At 48.8% G+C, this 12,632-nt stretch overlaps 1 protein-coding gene across 1 annotated transcript; it reads right to left on the bottom strand.

The window, feature by feature from the left end:
* Window positions 1-5,357: 5,357 nt before the first annotated feature.
* Window positions 5,358-6,275, bottom strand: LOC111329939 (uncharacterized protein K02A2.6). The gene has a single exon (XM_088730277.1). It carries the CDS (start codon window positions 6,273-6,275, stop codon window positions 5,358-5,360), a length of 918 nt encoding a protein of 305 aa, XP_088586403.1.
* Between the last annotated feature and the right edge of the window lie 6,357 nt (window positions 6,276-12,632).

Below are 12,632 nucleotides of genomic sequence, written 5' to 3'. Positions count from 1 at the left end.
GTGTTCAGTTCCCCTCGTAAAAAGGCAACAACTAGAACTCTTTTGATTCTGCATTAAACGACTTCATCCTTCATACCAAAGTAGCTCCATGCCTTGTCTGTAGCTCACTAAAATTGCGAGTCAAAAACGCGACAAGATGAAGAGTTATAGCAATTTCCCTAAGAGCACCCCTTTTTATGTCCGCCATCTTGGATTTCTGGGCCAAGGGGATTACATGGCCATTTGGGTCAAAATTTTAAATTTGTCCGACACTCCAGGTATAGGTTTCATGATCCCCGAAACAAATCCCTAGTGCTTTAAAAGTGGTTTTAAAGCATTAAAATGAGTCTTTCTCACTTACACCCCTTAGTCCATTTTTTGTTTCGCTAGTCAATCTTTGAACAGCTGTAGCTTCTTTGTCCCTAGATATCATGACTTTATATTCAATACCCAACTCGCAAGATTTCTTGTATATCACTGCACAAAATTTCAAGAAAATCTTATTCCAGGTTAAGACGTTAGAGCTGGTCATAAAAGAGCAACTCCCTTTTTGGCCACCATATTGGATTCGTTGGCCAAGGGGTAGCATGGGCATTTTGGTCGCAATTTTAAAGTTCTCTGAAACATGATGTACACTTAACACAAAAATGTTCCCCTAATAGAAAGCTTTAAAATGATATATAGGTTTGTTGTTACGGAAATCGACTGTGAGTAAATGTAACAAGTTTCGCAAAACCGTCACCTCAACAAACGTACCCAAGAGGCATATTCTCAGCTATGCCACAGATCTGTAACTCATGCCACAGAGCTGTGACGCAAATCCCAAGCTTAGTAGATCCTTGGTACCTTAAGATAAAACGCATGATTCTGAGAAACGTCTGACACCTGTGTGGTATGCATGTAAAGCATCTCCTTACAAGTGATGCACCTCAACAAAGGTATCGATGAGGCATCTTCTCACGCATGCCACAGGTCTGACAAAAAACCAACCATTCTTCATGTAGGCTTTTGGCTAGCTTCAAGACAATACCACGTATCACCACTAAAAACAGAATAATTGCAAAGACACCAAAGAAATTAACAACTCTATAGCTCTAAAATGATGTTCAAGTTGACTTCTTAATGACGAGTGTCGGTGAGATGCAAGAGTTTTTGGAAAGGGTCTATTTGAACGAAAAAATGTTCATTTCCCCTCGTTAGTGAGTTTTGAACGTCCATAGACGTCTAACGGTAAAGGGTTTAGACTTACACTTAAACTTCAGTTGCCCTCGTTTATGTTCAGTTCCCTTCGTTGATGTTTAGTTGGCCCTGTACGTTGAATTGCCCTCGTTAAAATGCTGGGGAGGTATGCGTTAGACTCTTTGGAAGTGAAGGAAATCACGTGATGTCTTGCTTGAATAGTAGTTATAACATGGAGCTTACTGTGATTAAAATGCAAAGGTTTTCATTTATGTTTAGATGATTTATAGCTTTTTATTAAAAAGTGAGACTTAGAAAATTTTTGACAAAGTTGAGTTCAGCCCCAGATGAGGGCATTTCAGACCCTTCTGTAATGTTCATTTCCCCTCGGTGACTGTTCAGTTCCCCTCGATGAGGGCATTTCAGACCCTTCTGTAATGTTCATTTCCCCTCGGCAGTGTTCAGTTGCCCTCGGTGAGGGCAATTCAGACCCATTCTCTAATGTTCATTTCCCCTCGGCAGTGTTCAGTTCCCCTCGGTGAGGGCAATTCAGACCCATTCTGTAATGTTCATTTCCCCTCGGCAGTGTTCAGTTGCCCTCGGTGAGGGCAATTCAGACCCATTCTGTAATGTTCAGTTGCCCTCGGCAGTGTTCAGTTCCCCTCGGTGAGGGCAATTCAGACCCATTCTGTAATGTTCAGTTGCCCTCGGCAGTGTTCAGTTGCCCTCGGTGAGGGCAATTCAGACCCATTCTGTAATGTTCAGTTGCCCTCGTTTATGTACAGTTCCCCTCGTAAAAAGGCAACAACTAGAACTCTTTTGATTCTGCATTAAACGACTTCATTCTTCATACCAAAGTAGCTCCATGCCTTTTCTGTAGCTCACTAAAATTGCGAGTCAAAAACGCGACAAGATGAAGAGTTATAGCAATTTCCCTAAGAGCACCCCTTTTTATGTCCGCCATCTTGGATTTCTGGGCCAAGGGGATTACATGGCCATTTGGGCCAAAATTTTAAATTTATCCGACACTCCAGGTATAGATAAGATCAATTGTTCCGACTGCCAAGCCTCCTACATCGGTGAGACTGGCAGAAACCTCACAACAAGACTGACTGAACACAGACGGGCGACGAGGAAAGGTGATGTCAGCAATCACATTGCTGAACACCATCGACTTACCAACCACAACATTGACTGGGACTCTGCGCAATGCCTAACCTACAGCACTGACTATTTTCAACGACTGACTCTGGAAAGCTGGTTTACTAACTTAGAACAGACTCCCCTAAACAGATGTCAACAACTACCCGCCCCATACAAACGACTCATTCACGACATAAACATCACAAACGACCGAAAAAGAACAACCTAGCTTTACCGACAGACCGAAACAGACCAATCACGAACGACTTACGTCACTTGAGTCTTACAGCCAATAACATCACGGCAAAACCAACCGATCATTTCACACGAACTGGAATAAGAACATTCTACTGACAACAATCACTCACTTGATTCTGATGATGACTTCCGCACAGGTTGTCGAAACGTCAGTCACTGCCACCGACAACAGTCCTTCTCAGGACTACACTCACCCGGACGATCAGACTACACCTTCACATGTTACCCCCGGGTTCAAACCATTTACTGCACTCCAGGTATAGGTTTCATGATCCCCGAAACAAGTCCCTAGTGCTTTAAAAGTGGTTTTAAAGCATTAAAATGAGTCTTTCTCACTTACACCCCTTAGTCCATTTTTTATGTTTCGCTAGTCAATCTTTGAACAGCTGTAGCTTCTTTGTCCCTACATATCATGACTTTATATTCAATACCCAACTCGCTAGATTTCTTGTATATCACTGCACAAAATTTCAAGAAAATCTTATTGCAGGTTAAGACGTTAGAGCTGATCATAAAAGAGCAACTCCCTTTTTGGCCACCATATTGGATTCGTTGGCCAAGGGGTAGCATGGGCATTTTGGTCGCAATTCTAAAGTTCTCTGAAACATGATGTAGACTTAACACAAAAATGTTCCCCTAATAGAAAGCTTTAAAATGATATATAGGTTTGTTGTTACGGAAATCGACTGTGAGTAAATGTAACAAGTTTCGCAAAACCGTCACCTCAACAAACGTACCCAAGAGGCATTTTCTAAGGTATGCCACAGATCTGTAACTCATGCCACAGAGCTGTGATGTAAATCCCAAGTTTAGTAGATCCTTGGTACCTTGGGATAAAACGCATGATTCTGAGAAACCTCTGACACCTGTGTAAAGCATCTCCTCTACATGTGATGCACCTCAACAAAGGTATCGATGAGGCATCTTCTCACGCATGCCACAGGTCTGACAAAAAACCAACCATTCTTCATGTAGGTTTTTGGCTAGCTTCGAGACAATACCACGTATCACCACTAAAAACAAAATAATTGCAAAGACACCAAAGAAATTAACAACTCTATAACTATAAAACTATGTTTGGCCGCGTGGTCATGCGTTTCGTGGAAGTGGCGCCCGTGAGTACAGGGCTTACCCCCTTCTTTTGCACAGCCTTTCACTCTCACGCATGCCACTCCTGCGCGCATGATTTCCCGGAGTTGAGCGTGTATTCCCAATGATCCCCTGGGTCCAGTGCACCTGGGATTCTATTTTGGCCGCGTTGTCATGCGTTTCGTGGAAGTGGCGCCCGTGAGTACAAGGCTCACCCCCTACTTTAGCACATGTGCCTTATAGTGCACAGCCTCTCACTCTCACGCACGCCACTCCGGTGGCCGTGATTTCCAGGAGTTGCACGTCCATGCCTTAGCTCCTCTGGGTCTATCTAGTGCACCTTGGATTCCATTTTGTCTGCGTTGTCATGCGTTTCGTGGAAGTGGCAGGCGTGAGTACAAGGCACACCCCCTTCTTTAGCACATGTGCCTCATAGTACACAGCCTCTCACTCTCACGCATGCCACTCCGGCGCCCGTGATTTTCCGGAGTTGCGCGTCTATTCCCGAGGTTCCCCTGGGTCTAGTGCACCTTGGATTCCATTTTGTCTGCGTTGTCATGCGTTTCGTGGAAGTGGCAGGCGTGAGTACAAGGCTCACTCCCTACTTTAGCACATGTGCCTTATAGTGCACAGCCTCTCATTCTAACGCATGCCACTCCGGTGACCCTGATTTCCAGGAGTTGTGCGTCTATTACCCAGCTCCCCTTGGTCTATATAGTGCACCTGGGATTCCATTTTGGCTGGGTTGTCATCCGTTTCGTCGAAGTGGCGCCCGTGAGTACAAGGCTGACCCCTTCTTATGCAGAGCTTCTCACTGTCACGCATGCCACTCCGGCGTCCGTGATCTCCTGGAGTTGCGCGTCTATTCCCGAGGTTGCCCTAGGTCTAGTGCACCTGGGATTCGATTTTGGCCGTGTTGTCATGGGTTTCGTGGAAGTGGCGCACGTGAGTACAAGGCTCACCCACTACTTTAGCAAATGTGCCTTATAGTGGACAGCCTCTTACTCTCACGCATACCACTCCGGTGCCCGTGATTTCCAGGAGTTGTGCGTCTATTCCCAACTCCCCTTGGTCTATCTAGTGCATCCGGGATTCCATTCTGGCCGCGTTGTCATGCGTTTTGTGGAAGTGGCATGCGTGAGTACAAGGCTCACCCTCTGATTTTGCAGAGCCTCTCTCTCTCACGCATGCCACTCCAGCGCCCATTATTTCCAGGAGTTGCGCGTCTACTACCTAACTCCCCTGGGTCTATCTAATGCACCTGGGATTCCATTTTGGCCGCGTTGTCGTGCGTTTCATGGAAGTGGCACGCGTGAGTACAAGGCTCACCCCCTCCTTTTTCACAGCCTCTCTGTCTCACGCATGCCACCCCGGCGCCCGTGATTTCCAAGAGTTGCGCGTTGAAGCGTATTCAACGAGGGAAAAGGTTTCAATATATTTACAACTTACGAGCACATGGCATTGCTTGACAACCTCACACAAATATAGGGGGAGACTGGAACCAATACTACTCAGTCTCTACAAATACACCACATCTCCCCCTTTCTTGGACCGAACTACAACGGAAATAACAACAAAGAACGGGGTCCGGAAATAACAACAAGGAACGGAGTCCGAGAACATAGTTCAAACAGTCCATGTAAAAACTCCAACATTAACTAGGAATGTCTGGTGACAACAGTTAAATGTACGGAAGTCCCAGCATTACTTCAGATAGATTCTATTAGTCTATCCGGAGCTCTTCGCCCCCTGGAAGATCGGCGAAACGGGGTGGGGGCCGCTTCCACGGACTGGGGAGGAGCCGTCGCTGGTGCCTCCGCTGTTACTGCCGGTGTTACGTCCTGCTTTTGATCCTGAGCTGAATCTGTTTCAGCTGATACACCTTCTTGTGCATCAGGTTGTACCTGGGGTTGTCCGGAAATATCCGACCTGACCGGAATAGCCCATGGAACCTCCAAGGACTGGTCCTGATACTCTCTCTCTCCGCCTGGTTCTAATGCCGACCTGCCCATGCCGTCCCGTCTCACGTGATCGACGTGACGTTTCCACACTCTGCCGTCATTTAATACTATTATGTACGACTTGGGTCCACTTCGCTCAGCTATCGAACCTTGCCACCAGGTGTCCTCTTTTCTGAGGTCTTTCACTGAAACTCTGTCCCCGGGGTAAAATTCTCTGAACTTGGCATGTTCGTCGTGCGTGGCCTTCTGCTTTGCTTGGGAATCCATGACCTTCTCTTCTAAGTTTGGGCGGAGAAGAGTTAGCCGCGTTCGTAGTTCGCGACACAGGAACAGGCTAGTGGGTGTTCTGCCAGTCGTGGGGTGTCTTAATGACCGATAGGATAAGAGGAAGTTCGCAATACGTTGCTGAATGGAAAGTTTGCTGCCCTTGCAAGCCTTTAGGTGGTTCTTGAACGATTGCACCATACGCTCCGCTAACCCATTGCTCACTGCGTGATAAGGTGCTACCCGTACGTGTTTCACACCGTTCACTTTTAGGAAATGAGCAAAGTCTTCACTGCGAAACTGCGGCCCGTTATCGCTAACGCAGTGAATAGGTATTCCGTATCTGGCAAATAGTTCCTGTAAGATTGCGATTGTCGCTCTTGCTGTCGTGTTTTGAGGCATGTAGAAAATCTCGGGCCAACGAGAATGCGCGTCAACAACAATGAGATAATGTTTCTTTTCGTACTCAGCATGCTGTCTGCATGTACCTCAGGCATGCCACTCCGCCGCCTGTTATTTTCAGGAGCTACGTGTCTATTAGCCAACTCCCCTGGGTCTAACTAGTGCACCTGGGATTCCATTTTGGCCGCGTTCTCATGTGTTTCGTGGAAGTGGCACGCGTGAGTACAAGGGTCACCCCCTTCTTTCGCACAGCCTCTTACTCTCATGCATGTCACTCCGGCGCCCGTGATTTCCCGGAGTTGCACGTCTTTTCCCCAATTCCCCTGGGTCTAGTGCACTTGGGATTCCATTTTGGCTGCGTTGTCATTCGTTTCCTGGAAGTGGCAGGCGTGAATACAAGTCTCACCTTCTTCTTTAGGACATGTGCCTCGTAGTGCACAGCCGCTCACTCTCACGCACGCCACTCCGGCGCCTCTAACTTCCAGGAGATGCGCGTGTACTTCCCAACTCCCCTGGGTCTATCTAGTGCACCTGGGATTCCATTTTCGCCGCGTTCTCATGTGTTTTGTGGAAATGGCACGCGTGAGTACAAGGGTCACCCCCTTCTTTTGCAGAGCCTCTCACTCTCACGCATGCCACTCCAGCGCCCGTGATTTTCCGGAGTTGCACGTCTATTCCCCAATTCCCCTGGGTCTAGTGCACTTAGGATTCCATCTTGGCTGCGTTGTCATGCGTTTCGCGGAAGTGGTAGGCGTGAGTACAAGGCTCAACCCCTTCCTTAGCACATATGCCTCATAGTGCACCCCATTTAGTGTCCGCCATCTTGGATTTTTAGGCCAAGGGGTAGCATGGCCATTTTGGTCAAGGTTTTAAATTTCCCTAAAACTCCCGCTATAGATTCATTGTTGACCCGAACTCCCATCATGTTGACCCGGACTCCTAAGATGTTGACCCGGACTCCTTAGATGTTGACCCGGACTCCCTATGTTGACCCAGACTTTTTTGATGTTGACCCGGACTCCTTCGATGTTGAACCGGACGCCCTCGATGTTGACCCGGACTCTCTATGGCTTTGACTATGTCTATTGTTCTATTCTTAGTCATAGTCATATCTATAGTCAGAGTGTCAATCATAGTCATAGTCATAGCCAAAGTTTTGTCATAGTCAATATCTAAGTCATAGACATACTCATTTCAAATTTATGTATTAGCTATGACTTAGATAATGACTATGACGATAATATGGTTGAGATGATGGCTATGACTATGGTTATGACTTTCACTATGACTATAACTATGAGTAATACTACGACTATAGATATGACTATGACCAAGGGTTCGGCCATAGCCATAGTCATAGTGGTACTCATGGTCAAAGGAATAATCATAGGTATGGTCCTAGTCATAGTCATAGCCGTAGTCAGAGTCATAGTGATAGTCCTAGTCCTAGTCGTAGTCATAGTCATAGTCATAGTCATAGTGTTAGTCAGAGTCAGAGTCAGAGTCATAGTCATAGTCAGTGTCATAGTCATATTTCTAGTGAGAATCATAGTCATAGTCCTAGTAATTGTCATAGTCATAGTCTTAGTCAGAGTCCTAGTCAGAGTCCTACTCCTAGTAATAGTCAGTCATAGTCTTAGTGATAGTCGTAGTCATAGTCATGCTCATAGTCCTAGTCAGAGTCAGAGTCAGTCATGGTCATAGTCATAGTCCTTGTCAGAGTCCTGGTCATAGTCAATGTCATACTCATAGTCATAGTCCTAGTCATAGACACAGTCTATGACTATGACTATGACTATGTCTATGACTAGGACTATGACTCTGACTATGACTTTATGACTATGACTATAACTATGACTCTGACTATGACTCTTACTATGACTATGACTATGACTATGTCTATGGCTAGGACTAGGACTGCGACTATGACTATGACTATGTCTATGTCTATGACTAGGACTATGACTATGACTATGACTAGGACTATGACTATGACTACGACTATGAGTATGACTAGGACCATACCTATGATTATTCCTTTGACCATGAGTATTACTGTGACTGTGGCTCTGGCCGAACCTTGGTTATAGTCATATCTATAGTCATAGTATTACTCATAGTTATAGTCATAGTGAAAGTCATAACCATAGTCATAGCCATCATCTCAACCATATTATCTTCATAGTCATTATCTAAGTGACTATGGCTATGACTATGACTATGATTGATACTCTGACTATAGATATGACTGTGACTAAGAATAGAACAATAGACATAGTCAAAGCAATAGTACAAGTCATAGTTAGACATAGTCCTAGTCTAAGTTTTGGTAGTTTCTACAACAGATAATGATATAAGTCGTTAAGTGAAATTAGCGCCTAAAATACTTGATCAAATCTAAGAATATTTACACAGGATATAGATATGTAGACAATAAACATCGCGTGAAAATCTTACGCAACTCTATGAAGCCGTTTTAGAGATATCGCACCTAGAAGACATAGCGAGTCCGGGTCAACATCGAAGGTGTCAGGGTCAACATCGAAGGAGTCCGGGTCAACATAGGGAGTCCGGGTCAACATCGAGGGAGTCTGGGTCAACATAGGGAGTCTGGGTCAACGTCGAGGGAGGCCAGGTCAACATAGGGAGTCCGGGTCAACAACAAAGGAGTCCGGGTCAACATAGGGAGTCCGGGTCAACATCCAGGGAGCCCAGGTCAACATAGGGAGTCCGGGTCAACAACGAAGGAGTTCGGGTCAACGTCAAGGGAGTCCGGGTCAACATCGAGGGAGTCCGGGTCAACAACGAAGGAGTCCGGGTCAACATCGAGGGAGTCCGGGTCAACATCGAGGGAGGCCGGGTCAACATAGGGAGTCCGGGTCAACAACAAAGGAGTCCGGGTCAACATCAAGGGAGTCCGGGTCAAAATCGAGGGAGTCCGGGTCAACATCGAAGGAGTCGGGGTCAACATCAAAGGAGTCCGGTCAACATCGAAGGAGTCCGGGTCAACTTAAAGGGAGTCCAGGTCAACAATGAATCTATAGCAGGAGTTTTGCGGAAATTTAAAATTTTGACCAAAGTGGCCATGCTACCCCTTGGCCTAAAAATCCAAGATGGCGGACACTAAAAGGGGTGACCTCTTGGGAAGTGCTATAACTACCGATTTTCTCACGCTGTTGACTTGACATTTCTCTGAGATATAGACATGGCATGGATCTAGTTTGGTATGAGGTTTCACGTAATTAGCTTCAAGTAAAACGCGCCGAGGAGGCATCTTCTCACCCCTGCCAAAGATCTGAAACGTGGGCCAAGCAGCTAAAACTCCATGAGCGCGTGAAGCAGTCCCATGGGTACCTACGCGCGAAAAGTGCACGTCCCAGATGAAAGGGCACGGCCGAGTGGCATGCCTGCAAAGTCCGAGAAAACGCGCCGAGGAGGCATGTTCTAACCCCTGCCAAAGATCTGAAACGTGGGCCAAGCAGCTGAAACTCCATGACCGCGTGAAGAAATCCCATGGATACCTAGGCGCGCAAAGTGCGCGTCTCAGACAAAGGGCACGGCCGAGTGGCATGCCTGCAAAGTCCGAGAAAACGCGCCGAGGATGCATGTCCTCACCCCTGCCAAAGATCTGAAACGTGGGCCAACCACCTGAAACTCCATGGGCGCGTAAAGCGGTCCCATGGGTACCTAGGCGCGCAAAGCGCGCGTCTAAGACAAAGGGCACGGCCGAGTGGCATGCCTGCAAAGTCCGAGAAGACGCGCCGAGGAGGCATGTTCTCACCCAGGCCAAGGATCTGAAACGTAGGCCAAGCAGCTGAAACTCCATGGGCGCGTTAAGCAGTCGCATGGGTACCAATGCGCGCAAAGCGCGCGTCTCAGACAAAGGGCACGGCCGAGTGGCATGCCTGCAAAGTCCGAGAAGACGAGCCAAGGAGGCATGTTCTCACCCCTGCCAAAGATCTGAAACGTGGGCCAAACACCTGAAACTCCATAGGCGCGAGAAGCGGTGCCATGGATACCTAGGCACGCAAAGCGCGCGTCTCAGACAAAGGGCACGGCCGAATGGCATATCTGCAAAGTCCGAGAAAACGCGCAAAGGAGACATAATCTAACCCATGCCAAAGATCTGAAACGTGGGCCAAGCAGCTGAAACTCCAATGCGCGTGAAGCGGTCCCATGGGTTCCTAGGCGCGCAAAGCACGCGTCTCAGACAAAGGGTACGGCCGAGTGGTATGCATCCAAAGTCCGAGAAAACGCGTTGAGGAGGCATGTTCTCAACCCTGCCAAGGATCTGAAAGGTGCGCAAAGCAACTGAAACTCCATCAGCCCGTAGATCAGTCCCATGGGTACCTAGGCGCGCAAGTTGCGCGTCTCAGACAAAGGGCAGGGCCGAGTGGCATGCCTGCAAAGTCCAAGGAAGCGCGCCGAGGAGGCATCTTCTCACCCCTGCCAAAGATCTGAAACGTGGGCCAGGCAGCTGAAACTCCATGAGCGCGTGAAGCAGTCCCATGGGTACCTAGGCGCGCAAAGTGCGCGTCTCAGATAAAAGGGAACGGCCGAGTGGCATGCCTGCAAAGTCCGAGAGGACGCGCCGAGGAGGCATGTTCTCACCCCTGCCAAAGATCTGAAACGTCGGCCAAGCAGCTGAAACTCCATAAGCGCGTGAAGCAGTCGCATGGATACCTAGTCGCGCAAAGTGCGCATCTCAGACAAAGGGCACGGCCGAGTGGCATGCCTGCAAAATCCGAGAAAACGCGACGAGGAGGCATGTTCTCAACCCCGCCAAAGATCTGAAACGTGGGCCAAGCACCTGATACTCCATGGGCGCGTGAAGCGGTCCCATGGGTACCTAGGCGCGAAGAACGCGCGTCTCAGACAAAAGGCACGGCCGAGTGGCATGCCTACAAAGTCCGAGAAAACGCGACGAGGAGGCATGTTCTCACCCCTGCCAAAGATCTGGAACGAGGACCAAGCACCTGAGAATCCATGGGCGCTTGTAGCAGTCCCATGGGTACCTAGGCGTTCAAAGCGCGCGTCTCAGAGAGAGGGCATGGCCGAGTGGCATGCCTGCAAAGTCCGAGAAAACGCACCGAGGAGGCATGCTCTCACCCCTGCCAACGATCTGAAACATGGGCCAAGAAGCTGAAACTCCATGAGCGCGTGAAGCAGTCGCATGAGTACCTAGGCGCGTGAAGTGGGCGTCTCAGACAAAGGGCACGGCCGAGTGGCATGCCTGCAAAGTCCGAGAAAACGCGACGAGGAGGCATGTTCTCACCCCTGCCAAGGATCTGACAGGTGGGCCAAGCAACTGAAAATCCATGAGCCTGTAGACCAGTCCCATGGGTACCTAGGCACGCAAAGTGCGCGTCTCAGACAAAAGACACGGCCGAGTGGCATGCCTGCAAAGTCCAAGTAAACGCGCCGAGGAGGCATGTTCTCACCCCTGCCAAAGATCTGAAACGTAAGCCAAGCAGCTAAAAATACATAAGTGCATGAACCAGTCCCATGGGTACCTAGGCGCGCAAAGTGCGCGTCTCAGACAAAGGGCACGGCCAAGTGGCATGCCTGCAAAGTCCGAGAAAACCCGCCAAGGAGGCATGTTCTCACCCCTTCCAAAGATCTGAAACGTGCGCCAGGCAGCTGAAACTCCATGAGCGCGTGAAACAGTCCCGTGGGTACTTAGGCGCGCAAAGTGCGCGTCTCAGGGAAAGGGCGCGGCCGAGTGCAATGCCTGCAAAGTCCGAGAAAACGCGCCGAGGAGGCATGTTCGCACCCCTGCCAAAGATCTGAAACGTAAGCGAAGCAGCTGAAACTCCATGAGCGCATCATGCGGTTCCATGGGTACCTACGCGCGCAAAGTGCGCGTCTCATACAAAAAGCACGGTCGAGTGGCCTGCCTGCAAAGTCCGAGAAAACGCGCCAAGGAGGCACGTTCTCACCCCTGCAAAAGACCTGAAACGTGGGCCAAGCAGCTAAAACTCCTTAGGCGCGTGAAACAGTCCCATGGATACTAAGGTGCGCAAAGTGCGCGTCCCAGACAAAGGGCACGGCCGAGTGGCATGCTTGCAAAGTCCGAGAAAACGCGCCGAGGAGGCATGTTCTCACCCCTGCCACATATCTGAAACGTAAGCCAAGAGGCTGAAACTCCATAGACGCGTGAAGTGGTCCCATGGGTACCTAGGCGCGCACAGCGCACGTCTCAGACAAAGGTCACGGCCGAGTGGCATGCCTGCAAAGTCCGAGAAAACGCGCCGAGGAGGCATGTTCTCACCCCTGCCAAAGATCTGAAACGTCGGCCAAGCAGCTGAAACTCCATCAGCCACTAGACAAGTCCCATAGGTACCTAGGCGGACAAAA

This window comes from Stylophora pistillata, chromosome 8, assembly GCF_964205215.1.
Source record: "Stylophora pistillata chromosome 8, jaStyPist1.2, whole genome shotgun sequence".
NCBI lineage: Eukaryota > Metazoa > Cnidaria > Anthozoa > Scleractinia > Pocilloporidae > Stylophora > Stylophora pistillata.
Note: the sequence above shows the minus strand (reverse complement) of the source record. Positions and strands in the feature narration are given on the sequence as shown.

Bases quoted from the DNA above. Each gene is read 5' to 3' on its own strand.
- LOC111329939 (XM_088730277.1), bottom strand. From the start codon at position 6,275: ATGCCTCAAAACACGACAGCAAGAGCGACAATCGCAATCTTACAGGAA.